Source organism: Fukomys damarensis, unplaced genomic scaffold, assembly GCF_012274545.1.
Source record: "Fukomys damarensis isolate Sample0158 unplaced genomic scaffold, DMR_v1.0_HiC HiC_scaffold_33, whole genome shotgun sequence".
Taxonomy (NCBI): Eukaryota; Metazoa; Chordata; class Mammalia; order Rodentia; family Bathyergidae; genus Fukomys; species Fukomys damarensis.
In genome coordinates this window covers 20,239,798-20,255,214 of record NW_022900945.1, presented here as the reverse complement: position 1 = coordinate 20,255,214, position 15,417 = coordinate 20,239,798, and the positions used below count along the sequence as shown (strand labels likewise).

Below are 15,417 nucleotides of genomic sequence, written 5' to 3'. Positions count from 1 at the left end.
ACGCGCACGCATTTACGTACGCTGCTCGGCAACCAAGGGCTCCACCCACTCCGTTCGGTTGTGCTTATTGGCTGGAATGAACCCCGGCGTTTCGCTCACGGTTCGCTTTACGGTTGGGTTCTTCTGCCACAGACTCAACCAAAGCGGAATGCAATTGGATAATGTGGAGGAGGAGGCAGGGCTGAAACTGGAGAAGGCGGGGTTTCTTGGCTCCGGGATGAAATGTGATTGGAAGAAAGGAGCCCTCAGAAGAACAGAAATAGGGAGTTTAGGAAAGTGCCTGATTTGAGAAATTGAAAGCACCTGGTGACTGTCTTTATATTTGATCATCTTTAAGCTTGCATATGCCCTTAGTTAATGCTCATCTTTGCAGAATAAGGAATTAGATGGCAGTGGCCTTTTCTGGCCTGTATCGGATCAGGCTCCGGCGTAGACGCCCCTGCGGAGGGGGGTCCTCTGGTCGGCCAGAGAGTTGCGGTAGCCCGTAGCGATGGCGGCGGGGCAGGGGCGCTTCCCTGGGCCGGCGTTTGGCCTACGGTTGCTGTTGGCCACTGTGCTTCAAGCGGTAAGTACACCTTTCCTCTGTGGATGCCTTGTTCCTGTTTGGGAGCCTCACTTGAAAAGGATGAGAGGACTGGGTTTCCTTAGTGACTGCTGAGGCCGGAATGTGACGTGGCTTAATACCTGGTAGAGTTTCTACAGTCGGTTTCCTGATTTAAAACTAACTGTCTTGAATATTTTTTTCTTACACAGCTTTAGCTGAAAACGACTTGTAAGTTGTATGATGGAGAGAGCAGAAAAACTTGAAAAGGAGTAAGAGTTTCAAGAGAACAGAAATGCAAGGAAATACTGTTATTCACGATAGGGCTCCCAGATTTTAGAGAAAAATTTTCAAAACTTTGGCCCAGACAACAGTTTCTCTTTATCCTTTCTCACTCTCATTTACACGCACACATCAGTGTAACCAAGTTTTTTTAATTTCTTTTTTTTCATTAGCAAAGTATATGGCTTCTTGATCTTTGAAAGAGGAAAACGTTATAACTTATTTTCTTACCTGTGAAACAAGTAGACATTGATTTTGACTGCTCTTAAGAATTGCAATTCATGTTTTGTTATAAATGGGCACTGTTTGCATTTCCTATTTCAGTTTAATTGTTCTTTACTGTGGCTGCTGAAAAGTTTTGTTCTAGAAGGCCTGCTTTAATTGATTTATCTAAGACTTTATCTAAGGGGGTAGGGACTGTACAGGTCTCTATAAATACGTCTTTTTTCCCTTTCATCCTGGAATTTAAAAGCATCATCGCTTTCTTTGCTTCTCTAATGGTCCAATACAAACCGTTATTCAGACAGTTGGTGATTTAGAAATTACTGGAACATCCCTCCCTGAATTTTCTCTCAGGGGTTCTTTGTCTCATTTGAATTTGGATTCATCCTCACCACAATAAGAGGATAACATGAAATATTTCAAGCTGTCTTCTCCGAATTTCATTCTGTAATTTTCAGTTGCCTATGATGGTGTAACCACCCCTGAGAATTTAGTGGCTTAATAAAACCATTTCACATCATTTTGTGAGTCAGTAGAGTGGTTCTTCTGTTAATTTCTCCTGGCCTTCTGACCTCGTTTGTGCACTGTTTTGAACTAGTAGTTCAGTTAACCCAAAAAGTGCAGGGTCACCATCATTCATAGTGGTGCTGTCAACTGTGACCTCTCTTCCTCTTTAGGCTAGACCAACTTCTTTTCCAGACAGTCTCAGGACAGTGCTTCAAAAGAGCAGAAACTGAACAATCCCTCCTAAAAGTCTTGCCTTTGGAATCACATGTCACTTCTACCACATACTTGGCAAAGCAAGTCACAAGACCAGACCACCTTTCAGAAATAGGGAAACACATAACATCTTTACATGGGAGGAGTGACAGAGTCACATGGCAAAGTATACATACCAAGACAAGAGGTATTCTTGGCCCTTAATGTACCATAGAGACCATCTCAAAATCCATGCCAGAAACTTGATGTCATCCTTTGTCTCTTTCTTTTCCTTAACGAATCTGACAGTCAGGCAATTGCCAAATCTTACTGATTTTGCTTCCTAAATATCTCTGAAATCAGTCCACTTACTATTAATTCTTCAGTCAGGCCACAGACTTCTCTCCTTACCTAAATGGTTGGTTTTGCCAGCTTCCCAGTTGCCCAAGCCAGAAATTGTGTGTGTGTGTGTGTGTTTGTGTTTCATTGGAGATGGAACCCAGGGCCTTTGCACTGAGCTACATCCCTATCCATTTTTTCATTTTGAAGCAGGCTGGGTTAGAATTTGTCGTCCTCTACCTCATTCTCCCAAAGTGCTAAGCTTACAGGTATCTACCACCAGAAATTGGTCGTTTTAACACTCTTGAGTCTAAATAGTCATTAAGCTCTTAAAAATGTCCAAAACAATTCTTTTAATTCTATTTCTGCAAGTAGCATGTTCGGGTCACTATTTTTTTCCTATAATTAACTTCCTTAAATTGTGTCCCCATCTGATTTTCTCCCTTTCTAATTGAATCTCTATAGAACATTCAGAGTGATCTTTCTAAAACAAATGTATCATGATTGAAACTCTTCACTGGTTCACCCCAAGTTTAGATTAAGGATTTTTCTCCTGCTCTAATTGTAATCATTACTTATTTTCCCATGCTTTCCCAATTTTCTATTTTAATTTCTTGATATTTGGCATTCTCCCACTACGTTGACAGAGACCCTCCTTCTACAAGGAAGTACCAACTTGCTGTTCCTGATCATTATTTTATCACATGTAATATACATATAGAGTAATATAATAACGTCTAAGTAAAGTATCCGTTGAATGAATTAGGGAGTTCTAAAATTATGAAAACATGGAATTTTGAAAACTTATCAACCAAGTATTCCATATAATTGGCTTCATATAGTTCTAGAAACAGTAGTTCATTTGAAGATCTGTGTAAGAATTTTGGAAAGGAGGTTATAATATGATAGACTCTACTTTCGATCTCACTCTAAATTACCTGGTGACTGACTGTACAACTGTAGCAAGTAAGCACATAATAGACTGCAACCTTTTTAGAACAGCAATCAACGTACCCAATAATTGGTAAATGTGACTTCCCCCTAACTTTCATGCAGTAAGTCATCAAAAAAAGCTCCAGTTTAGTGATGACGAACCTGTAGAGCTTTCAGTAATAACAAACAGCCCACATGCCGTAGATTTGCCACCACTGCCCTAGTTCATTAGTCATAACACACTATTGCAGGTAAAAATATTCTCAAAGATATCCCTCTTACTCTCAAACTCTGCCTATTAAATTCATGATGTTATATAACTTAGAGTAAAAAGAGCACCATTCTTTAAGGAAATCTATTTTCTAGTTTTAACGTTTTAAAAACTGACTATAATCAGAGGCAAATTTTAGTCTAAGAATTAATTTCCATATTTCTTCTCTGAAGTAGTGTTGAGATAGAGTGCAAACTAACTCACATTCTGTTTCCAGACTGTTTCAGACAATTTCTCCTTTGCATAGTCTGTCATCAGAATTTATATTGTATTGCACTAATCCATGCTTAACCAGATCATAGCTTTATGTTTGTGCCCTTCCATTGCTCCTACTCCTGTGCCAATTACGGTGCAAGCAAAGGAATACAGGGGTCATTTTCCTTTTGATTTTTCATTGTGTTTCACGTGTCCCCTAAATCCCTCTGAGATGTAAATGGCCTTGCAGTTCCTTTATGTTACTCCATACTGTCAATGTCACTGAGATAATCTGCAGCTTCTCTAGAGCGATGATGAACCCCACTCACAACTCGAACTACAAAAATGCCTCAGAAAAGAGGAAATCCTAGAAAACTCACATTATTGAACTGTTTCAATGTTCCTAAGGTGTATTTTTCTTTTTTCTGTAATGACTGCTGTTTTTACAAAAAGAAGCAAATACCTGGAAAATGAAAAGGAGTATAGAGAAGTGTTGGAAATATTTTCTAAGTTAGAAAAACTGCATTTCACAGTTGGCCTATGAGAAAGGAAAGACCAAGTGAAGTGATTGGTAGAAGTGAACATTAGCCAAATCTTTAGAACCTGACATATGAATCAAGAGGAGTGAGGAAACAATTTCTTGATGTTTTGAGGCTGAGATACTATCGTGAATAGAGGATAAGACTGTACTTTGAGATTTATCTCACACTTTGATAGTTTACACTTAACCCTTACACTAGTCAAGTTGTTGAGTCTTTTCTCATTTGGCTATGCTGCTCATGCTCAATAGCTGTAATTTCAAATTAAGGGCAATACATAGTTATCAGCATTTCAATGTAAGGATCAGGAAAGTAACATTTGGTATAGCCTAAGGAAGTTGTTTACTAAAGCTCCCCAGAACTGAGAAGTATTCAATCCTTCACTCAGACTACATATACTATTTCCTCATTCAAAAAGGCACTATATTGAAAATCAATATAGAGTTGTATTGTATCATTGGTTTTGAGACATCCCAATCCTACCTCATTTCTTCACAGATCAACATTTCCATTGTCCTAAGAAATTGGTGGCACAATTACAGTTGTCACCTTTTTTGTTATTAGTGGTTTGGACAGTAATGGTATGTCATGAATTTTCTGAAATATGGTAGTCAGTCACAGTGGATAGGGGTTTTCTTTGTTTTCTGTCCCTCTAACAGAATATCTGAGACTGGGTAATGTATAAAGAAATGTTTATTTTGGCATACAATTCTAAAAGTTGAAAAGTCCTAGACTAACCCACTGCATCTCTAAGAGCCTCAGGCTTCTTCTACTCTTGCTGGAAGCAGAAGTAGAAGCTGGAAGCAGCAGCCCATCACAGATAAAAAACACTACAGCAGCTAACCCATTCCTGTGAAAAAGACATTAATCTACTCATGGGGACTCAGATAGTTCCCACCAGGCCCCACCTTCCTGCACTGCTGTATTGAGGAATTAAGGTTCTCCATGAGTTTTAGTGGGGCATACTGTTGAGACTGCAGGGATTTTGAGGTAGGCCAGGGTTAGAATCTTAATGCTGCTGTTGTTTATTGTGTAGTGTTAGATAAATGATCTTAATTATCCTAAGCCCCAGTTTCCTTCTCCATAAAATGAGGATATAATACCTACTCCATAGAGCGGGTAAGTGTAAATGAAATAATAATATAAAGTACTTAGCAAAATATCTGGTGCTTGGTAAGAGCTTCTTGTAATGGCCATGTTTCTGTTATTCATTGTCACGGGGTGGGGTTCATTCTGTAAACCTATCTATTTGATTTTGTCTGACTTGAAATCTCTTCAGAATTACATGAGAAACCTGTGAGTTTCCTCAGTGAATACAGATGAGGAAACAACTCTGTGTGTGTGAATACGTATAATAAAACATTGAATAATACATGAAGAAAAAGGGGTGGAATCTCTTAGTCAATCCTACTTTCAAATGCAGAGAATTAGGTGATTATCCCAGTCAGAATTCCCTCCTTAGAAGAATGTCTTTTTTTACAAAATTTAATGTTTTGGCAATAAAAAGACAGGCATTATTTATAATTTTGAACTCGTGTATTAACATTTAGTTGTTGTCTGTGAATTGCTTAAACATATAACCTGAATGTTCTTTGGATTCAAAACCTTAAATCTACAAAGCAATAAAGGAAACAGCTTAAAAAATAAAAAAAAGAAAAGAAAAAAGTTCATTCATGAAACCAAAGATACCTTGTACCTTTCCTGTGCTTAACCTTAATTCCCTGTCTAAAGTAATAATTAAAATTCTTTTATAGTATTTTGTGATTTTTTAGTGTGTTTTCATACTGGAAGAGGAGAATAATACATTTATTAAGCACCCACTTTTTAAAAGGTAGGATAATAGATACCTTCTGTACTTTGTCTCCTTTTTAAATTATGAGATAAGTGATAATTTTCCCCCATTCAGAAGTTCAAAAGTAAGATTACTCTGCGCTGGCATTTGAATAAAGTTGTCTGTGTACTTCAGAATATTCATACCGCCTGGTCACCTGGCTCAGTGAAAGCCAGAATAAAACTAAATAGTATAATTGCATGATTATATTATTAGAGTTTGGGGGCAAAAGCCCTGGCTCCAGGGGTCTTGACATGCCACACTGTGCCATCAGTTTCATAACTCCAATCAGGAAGACATTCAGTGATAAAGAACAGGGAAGGAGATTTACTAAGCATGTCCATGTTGGGAAACACAGATAAAGGGTTCAAAATCCGTCTTGAAGGAGCTGACAGAAATTTTGGGGGTTTATAGAAAACAAACAAACAAAACCACAAAGGGTGTTTATAGCAGGGAAGTCTTAACCTAGGTAGGTAGTTAATCTGGTAAAGCCATAGTCTTATTGATTGGGGACTTAGGACTGCTTCTGTGATATCCTGGGAGAGCCATTGTCACTTGAGGGGTTAGTTTGGTTCCTTTCCTGAGATGATGCTTCCTGCTTATAGGGTACAACCTCAGTTCCACTTGGGAGGTGACCTCATCATGAGGTAGTCTGCAAAGCTTTGTTTTTCCTGGAATATGAGGTGGCTGCAGGCTTAAGATAATATCTTAGTCACTTTTCTTGTTGCTGAGACACACTACCAGATACCTGCAATTTAAGGGAGGCAAGCTTTATCTGGGCTCACATTTCAGTCTACATTCAGCAGCTCCAAAGAAGAAATAGCATGGTGGGAGAGTCTGGTGGAGGAAAGCTGTTCACCTCATGGCAGCCAGGAAGCAGAGAGTGAGGGAAGGTGGAAAGGCCTCTTTGAACCAGGCCCCACCTCCTAACAGCAAGTCAGCTATAATTCTCTCATAATACAGTCACCCTGGAAAGCCTCATCTGTGAGCACATGCAGCTTTGTGGGGGGCATCTAGGTATAAATCATAACAGACAATGACCAGACTTCAAGGCATCTCTGAGGGGGTGGGTGGTGGTGAGTAGTTAGACATCATAGGAGCTGGCAATTGGATATCCCTGAAAAGTTACTCTTGTCTTGGTGTCCTCAGTCTTGAAGGGAGGTAAGACAGGGTAAAATTTAGAGCTAATAAAGCTTGTATTATAGTTTTTAGTTAGACACTACTTAAATGGTTGACATACCTACATACAGTGCTGAATGGGAATCTGACTGAAAGTTTTAAGGCAATAAAACAGATGAAGGCAAGTTGCCAAACTTTACTCTGCTTTTAGTTACCCAATGAGCATCCACCTGTAGGTTCCAAAGTCCCTGATACAATTATTCCCTTGAAATTTCTATTTTGTTAAGCTTTGATTACTGTTTCTTAACTAGTTCAGAATGTTCATAATAACTGAAACAGTTCCATAGCTGCAAAATAAATTACCCTAAAATGTAGTAGTATGAAACAGTTGTTTATTTTCCTTTTGTATTCAGTGGGTCAGCAATGCAGACTGAACACAGCCGGGATGGCTGGTTAGTTCTGTGGTATAGCATCAGACTGCAGCTGAAAGATTGGGTTCTAAAATCAGAAGGCCGTTCAACTCACATGTTTAATGGTTGATGCTGATTGTCACCTAGGTGTCTCAGTTGCTCTGTACAGGGGCCTGCTGATGTTGTCAGTGTAGTTAAGGCTTCTTTACAGCACAGTGGCTAAGTTGCACAATTGATAGTGGGGACAAGGGAGGCTAGCCAGAGGCTTTATTTTTTGTGTAAACTACTTACTATCTGAATCACACAGTATCAGTTCCTGCCACATTCTGTTGGTTGAGTAGTCGCAACTCCAGCCCAGATTCAAGAAGAGGGAACAGCAGACGTTCAGTGTGAATCATCCATATCTCAGTAAGACTACCACCCACATGGTAAGAAGAACATATGGGACAACGTGTACATATTAATACAGCCATGTTTAGAAAATATAGTTGTCACATTAATTTCAAATTAACCTGTGGAAAAGATCTTACAGATCACGTTACTGACAGAAATTATACGAAGCACAGTAATAGTATAGTGTTATGTCTTGTGTAGTTAAACTAGACCAGTGATGGCAAACCTTTTAGAGCTTCCAGTGATACACAGCCTGCGGCAGCACGTGTATCATAGGTTCGCCATCCCTGAACTAGAGGGATTAACCACACCAGACACATCAGTGAGCCAAAAAATTCGTAAGTCCTTCCTGCTGTGCTGGGATATTTGATCTATTTTGAAGATTACTTACATTCTACATTATTACAAAGGGCAAAAGATGTGTGAAGTATTACATTAAAATATTGACTCAAGGAGCCAGGGATTTGGCTCAGTGGTTCTGCTGTCCGCCTCGCAAGCACAAGGGCCCGAGTTCAAATCCTGTTCCAAAAAAAAGCCATAAAAATACTGACTTACTATAAAACCAAAAGGATGATCAGCATTTGAGTAAAATGCTAGCAATATTTTCATTGGGAAAGGGCACTGGTTTTGACTTTACCTAGTCAAAACGGTCGACAAACTACAATTGACAGGCAAAATCCAGGCAACCCTATTGTTGTAAATAGTTTTACTGGAATACAGGGGCACTCCTTCATTTATATATTGTTTTTGACTGCTTTGTCTACAGTAGCTGAGTTGAGTATTTGCATCAGAAACCATATTGCCACTAAAGCCTAACATAAATTGCTGTTTGGCATTTGCCTAAAGTTTACAGACCTTTGGTCTAGAAAATCAACTATAGTACTGTAGTTGGAAACAATCTGAAATTCTCCCTATTTGAAGCTGTGGTGTTTTGTTTTCTCTCTCTCTCTCTCTCTCTCTCTCTCTCAATAAAGGGCAAGAGCTAGGGGAGTGGGTGAGAGAGAAATGCAGAGAGGTGGGGACGGGAGGAGTCCAGAGTGAGTGAGAGAGATGGGTGGGGAGAGCCAGTCAAAGAGAGACAGAAAGGGAAAGACAGACAGACAAAGGTAAAGAGACTATGGCTCTGGTTTTAACCAATTAATTTAACAAACATGTAAGAACTAGATCAAGGGCTAGTATTGTTGGGGAGTCAGGCGGTGCTTTATTACATACTACAGTGTTATGAATGCTACTATTTTACAGCTATGCAAAGATTTCTTTCTCAGAGAAGAAAATTACTATGGCTAAAGATTGACATGATTCCGAGGAGGCTCCCTAGGAGACTGATGCTAATTAGGCTCTTGCAAATAAGTAGAAATTTAGAGGGTGAAAAAGTGATAAAAGAACATAGACATAGGTAAAAGTGTGAACAGAAGTGTATGGAGTAGCTTTTTTTTTTTTTTATGCTTAAGGGTACTAAAGTAATTTATTATAGCTAGAAAGTAAGATGGAATTGGGAAAGTAATGAGCAGTAGGGCTGGCAGTGATCATTTATGCGCCTGAGTCAGGAAAATATTTGAAAGTTCTTTAAGAGACAGAATTATGAAAATGTGTCAGCTAATAGGTTGTGAGAATGCTGAACAAAACATGTAGGATGACGTAACTGGGAAACGAGGTGGTCAAGGAAATAATGCCATTTGACCAATACATTAGGAGGGCTAGATTTCAGGGAAAAACAGATAAATTTCACTGTTACAGATTTTTAAAGTTTTAATACATATACAAGATCTAAATGAGACATCACATGGGCTTTTAGCTTCAGAACCTGACTCCCAAGATCAAGACTTGGAGAGTTTTCAGGAAATGGTAAAGAAACCATGGTAAGGCAGTGGTCATCCATAGAAACTGTGTAAGGTGAAGATAGAGCCAAAAACGGAGCTGGGGGAAACAACAGCATTTAAGGCTACATAGAAGAAAGGAAAAGGAGGACAAACCTTTGAAAAGCAACTGAAGTAGAACTGGTTGGAGTGCCTTTGCGTTTTATGATTTACTAATTTTAGCAGGTGGAGTGTAAATTGGAAACTCAGTTATAGTAACGATTCAGAAATGATGATATAGTAAGAGTAGTGCTTGCGTATACTGTAGGATCGAGTTGTCAGTGAAATGAACCCCTTGTGGATATGAGAGAGAATAGAAAACAAGGCACAGGTAGAATGTAGAGGGATTGGCCTTGAACAAAGGGAGATACACCACATTGACTGAGAAATGAAAGAAGAATGGTTGAGGAAAAAGCTAATATTTTTGAAAGTCGGCTTTTGTCTGTCATTCTGACTGATTAGTTTATATACCTTCACTTAATCTTATAGCAGCCTGTTTTATGTAGACATTACTGTTTCTTGCTTTATCAGTAAGGAAATTAAAGCTTAGGCAGGATAGCCTTCCCAGGATCACATGTCTTGTAAATGGTGGAAGTTAGTTTGATTTTTTTATGTCCTCCTGTCTTCCTTCACCCCACCCCTTTTCTGCCCTTCCCCTTCAGAATGTCTGCACATAGTGTTATTCCATAATCCATATAAACAGGTGCTGAGTCCTTAAAATAAAGTGGAAATTATTTTTTCTTATAAGGAAATTCTTTAAAATTACTTAATATGTAATAAAAGATGTCGTGCATATCATAAAATGATATATCTTTTTTGCTAAACTAAAAGATGTCAGAATTTTAAAGAAAAAAAGATAATGGATGAGAGGAAAGAACTAAAGACTCTTGTAGAATTGTAGAGTTCAAAAATGTGTAAGAATTTGTCTTCAAATGAAACATTTCAGTAATCATTTCCAGTATATTAGACTCCGGCCCCATTATCTCTTTTGGGTGTTTTAAAATGTAAATATAAAATTGTGGGGTATATCTTGTTTTTATTTTCAGGTGTCTGCTTTCAAGGCAGAGTTTTCATCAGAGGGATGCAGAGAGTTAGGCTTCTCTAGCAACTTGCTCTGCAGCTCTTGTGATCTTCTTGGACAGTTCAACCTACTTCAGCTGGATCCTAATTGCAGAGGATGCTGTCAGGAAGAGGCACAGTTTGAAACCAAAAAGGTAACTTTTTGGTTGTGTGTGTGTCTTTTTCGATTGTTTAGAGATAAGGCAAAGCATAAATTACTTAGCTCAGGTAAAAAACTTAATTTCTTGCCTGGCCCACTAGATTAGTGAAAGCATATGGAAATGAAAAAGGAGATTTCCTACTAGGATCCCATTTTGTCATGGATTTCAAAGAAAGAAGGCAGTATTACTGTTTCTCTCTCCAGTCTTCCATAACTTCTGACCAAATGAAAGTAAAGAGTAATTATATTTTTTGTTTATTTGTAATAAGCCAGTTTTATGATGAGGTTTGACATGAGAGGAAGAGGACAAGGCACAGAATTATATAAAATAAATTATAACTAAATTTGGGTAACACCTGTTAATTTACGCATTATGTTATGACTAATTTCCTAAGATATGAAAATTGATCCAAAGATAGTACTGTTTTTATAAAATGTGTTTTGAACCTACTGTTAAAACTAATAATGCATTTAATCAGTTTTTAAACCTTTTCTTTAAACTTATTCAATTTCTGGAATTTTTAAAGTAGCCTGAAAATATAATTTATGTTATCCAAATAAAAGTGAATTGGAGTTGGACATGTAGAACTCACTGGTAAAGTATTGGCCTAGCACATACACACATGGCACTGCATTCAAACCCCAGCACCATCAGCGAAACAAAACAAAACAAAACCTCTGAATTAGTGAGATCCCTGTTTGGAATTAGAAAAAAGTTCTAGCATCTTTCTAATAAGTTTGTACTTAATCTCTTGCGCATACTGGATTCTGTTTAAGGCGTTACAGTGTGTAAAGCTTTCAAAAAGTAATATTTTCTTATGGTTAGGTAGTTAAAGTTTCTTTCTAATACTGAGTACGTTTTTATAGCTCTCAAAGAAAAACAAGGATATACGCTTTGAAAATATTAGCACTTAGTGTTCAGCCTATTTGATTTCTGAGTATCGTGAACTTGAAATTGCCAATGTCTCAAAGACTGTGGCAGTCTTAACATGGATTTCCTTTCATTGGTTATTATATACCAGTGATACATTTTATATTTAGATTTCCTTACATGTAAGGTAGTCTTTATTGGATATAAATATGATCTTAATCAAATTTTTAAAACTTGACTTTAAATAAATTTAAGGCATAAAATTTAACTACTGTAATATGAACTCCCCCTTCTGATGTGACAAATTGCTGAAGGAATCTAGATAAGTCATTCTCTCCTTATCTTTCCATGGACTACACTACTACTCAACAAAGAGTTGATTGTTTGCTGAGACCCCACACTTGGATTGAATAACAAGGCTTGTTCTATAGTAAACAGTGTGTTTCCTACACACAGACACACCCCTTGTAATTAACAGTAAATTGAGAGGGCCATGGATTTAGCTCAGGGTTGCCACACATGACTCCTGAGTTTTATCCCTGGTACCAGGAAAAAATAAAGTAAATTGAGAGTTCTACCCTTGACTGATATAAAATATATCTAAATTATAACTCAAATACATATGAAAGCTGCTTTTACTTATTACCTTTTCTCAATACTCCTTCATTATACCCCATTTTTGTGATAGTTTTAGTAAAACCAAGATTGGATCACTTACTTTTTTTTTTCTTTTTATTGAATTTATTGGTACAATCTAGGTATACAATACAGTTACATTCATTATTAGGATCCTGTACCTTTACATAATAGGTCTTGATTCTCATTTTTTCCCCTTGTCCCTGCCCTCCCTTCACCCCCTCCTCCCCTCCCCATTTACAAACATTTTATTTCCATTTTTTCAGTTTCTCATATTTTTTTCCTCTCCCTTATTACCTTTCCCCCACCCTTCCCACTTTCCCCACACCTTTAGCCCTTTATTTCCTATTTCACATTATTAATTACCTCATTAGGTGGATCACTTACTTCTAAAGTTAATTATATTTCTGTTCCATTTTCATTCTTAATTGAGCTATGTACTGTTTAGTTCATCTGGCCTTGAACTTAATATATAGCCCAGGCTGGGCTCAAATTCATGGTGATTCTCTTGCTAGAATTACAGGCATGCACTTCTGCACTCACTTGACGATGTATTTCTCATCAAGCATTTACTAGCACCTTTTATACAAAATCAGTACTTTTCAACAGTGTAGCATGTTGAGAAAGCCAACATTTAAATGCAAACTACATTTATAGACATATACAAATAGTACTTGTGAGCCAGGTGTGGTGATGCACACCTGTAAATCCACCACTCAGGAGGCTGAAGCAGTTCTCTATATGGCTATTGGTAACAGTCTTCAGGTGGATCCTCCACACCCAGACCATGCTGATTCAGTTCACCTGTTAGTCAACCCACTACAATGCCTTTTTCGTATATTTCACTTAAATATCCTGGAAGATACTTTAAAATTTGAAAGAATTCTTTGGTTATAATTAATGAACTCTAAACATAGATCTTTTATTTCTACATTTTATTTATTGATTGATTTTGGTACCAGGGATTGAACTTGGGTCCTTGAGCTTGCGAGGCAGGTGGTGGAACCACTGAGCTAAATTCCTGGTCCTCTACATTTTATTTATAAGGATATGATAAGCACTACACATCTACCTAAAAAGAGATTGTTTAGCACTTTTTAGTAATTCTGGTAACTAATATATTTTTTAAGTGAACATTACCATCAGATTAAAATAGGTTCTGGAAATTTTCCTGAGTATAAACATAAATCAAACATTTTTTGTTAAGAATTTTTTAACTTCTGGTCTGGGGATTTAGCTCAGTGGTTCCGCTGCCTGCCTTGCAAGCACAAGGTCCTGAGTTCAATCCCTGGTATAAAAGAAAAAAAGAATTTTTTAACTTCTGATTTCTAAGATTTATAAGATGCAGCATAGTAATTCAATAAGTAAATAAGTAGATTGTTTTTGTTTTTATAGTCTTTCTAATTCAATTAACTTTAATTTATTTTTTATTAATTTTAATTTATTAATAATTTAATTTTTTATGGCATTGAGGTGCTTTTTTCCTCCATCTCTGTATTAAGGTCTCATAGTTTAAGGACCTCAGCCTCTTTCAGGTATTGTTCTTATAGAACTTTTCTATTTTTTCTTCATTATATACCCCTGTTTAGCTAGTACCTTTCTGATATTTTTGTTTTTTGCTTTTTTTTAATCTTGGTTTAGCAAAATCTTGTAGTATATCACTAGTTTCTTTTTTCTTCCTTCAAAATATTTTTATTTAATTGAATTTAGAACTTTTTTACTCATTTCTGAATGATTGGTCTTAAGGTCAAACTTGTTATCAAATCAGAGCACCTCGTAGAAGTAATATGTTTATCTATAAACCAATAAAATTATTCCATTTTAACTTGCTATTCATTCTGTCTTGACTGAATTGGAGTGAGTTTAGATTAGTGGTTGAAGACCCTGGTTCTGGAGTTAGACTATCTTGATTCAGATCCTCTCTCTTAGTTGCTGTTCTTGAACAAATTATTTGATCATTGTGTCTGTTTCCTTGTCTGTAAGTGAAGGATAATAATACTTCTTGTCTCATAGGGCAGTTATGAGAATTAATTGAGGTAATATGCGTATAACTCCTTAAAATTGTTCCTGGCATGTACAGGTATTTGGTAAATACATTTGCCACTGGTGGTAATGACAGTAGCATTACCTGGTTTGGTTGAAAATAAGCAAGAAAAAACAGAAAATTTGGAGAACTCAGATAATATCATAATTATTATTGCTATTGGCAAAGTAGGGCAAAAGAAAATATATGAGAGATAAATCAAAAACTACCAAATTTCCAGTCACAAAAATTTGGAAGAAATTTTTCTGTTTCTCTGCTTCCCAGATTCTTGATCAGCTGAATCAAGAGGAAATATAACAACAGAATATGAAAGTTTTACTATTTGTAACTACTTCTTAATGTAAAAAAATGTAGATCTAAATTGTGGCAAACATAATCCCAAATTTCAGTATTTTGAATCCTGCCAATTGACATACTTTAATAAGAAAATTACAAATTTTAAATTCAAAATTTGTGCCATTTTGTATGCTGCGTGAAATTTTAAAATGTATAAGATTGCATTTTGAAAAAATAAATTTATTACTAAAGTTTTTTTCAATGCCATCATTAAAGTAGAGCTCAAATCAATAAATGGGAGCTCTTATTTATTTATTCATTCATTCATTCATTTTGCAGTGCTTGGTGATCAAACCCAGGCCTTTGTGCATGCTAAACACATGTTTAAGTTTAGCCTGAGCAGCTAAACTTTCTTAGGCCAAGTCTGTTTTAAAAGTTGAGAGACCCATATTTTAAAGTCATTTTAGAATGAAATATATTACTGGTTTTCAACTCTTTGGAATGGTAAGTGGAACCCATCATATTTTTTGAGACCACAAGTGACATTGTAGCGAAGAAATTAATCTATATGCTTAGAAAGTCACCTTATGAAAAAAATGTAGCTAGCAAACTAATCACAATTACTTCTAATTTCCCTATTAACATTCTCATTTATATCATTAATCTACCAGTTAATAGATTTCAAAGATTTAGGAAACATTTTATAAATAAAAGTTTAAAAGTTACTTTTTTTAGAGAGCA

The 15,417-nt window shown here is 36.7% G+C and overlaps 1 protein-coding gene across 1 annotated transcript in view; it reads left to right on the top strand.

The window, feature by feature from the left end:
- Positions 1-264: 264 nt before the first annotated feature.
- Selenof (selenoprotein F) overlaps positions 265-15,417 on the top strand; it is a 32,980-nt gene continuing 17,827 nt past the window's right edge. The window contains exons 1-2 of the mRNA XM_010636676.3: positions 265-565; positions 10,677-10,844. Of these exons, the coding sequence (XP_010634978.2) occupies positions 491-565; positions 10,677-10,844 (243 nt within the window). The 5' untranslated portion in view covers positions 265-490. The remainder of the gene's footprint in view (positions 566-10,676; positions 10,845-15,417) is intronic.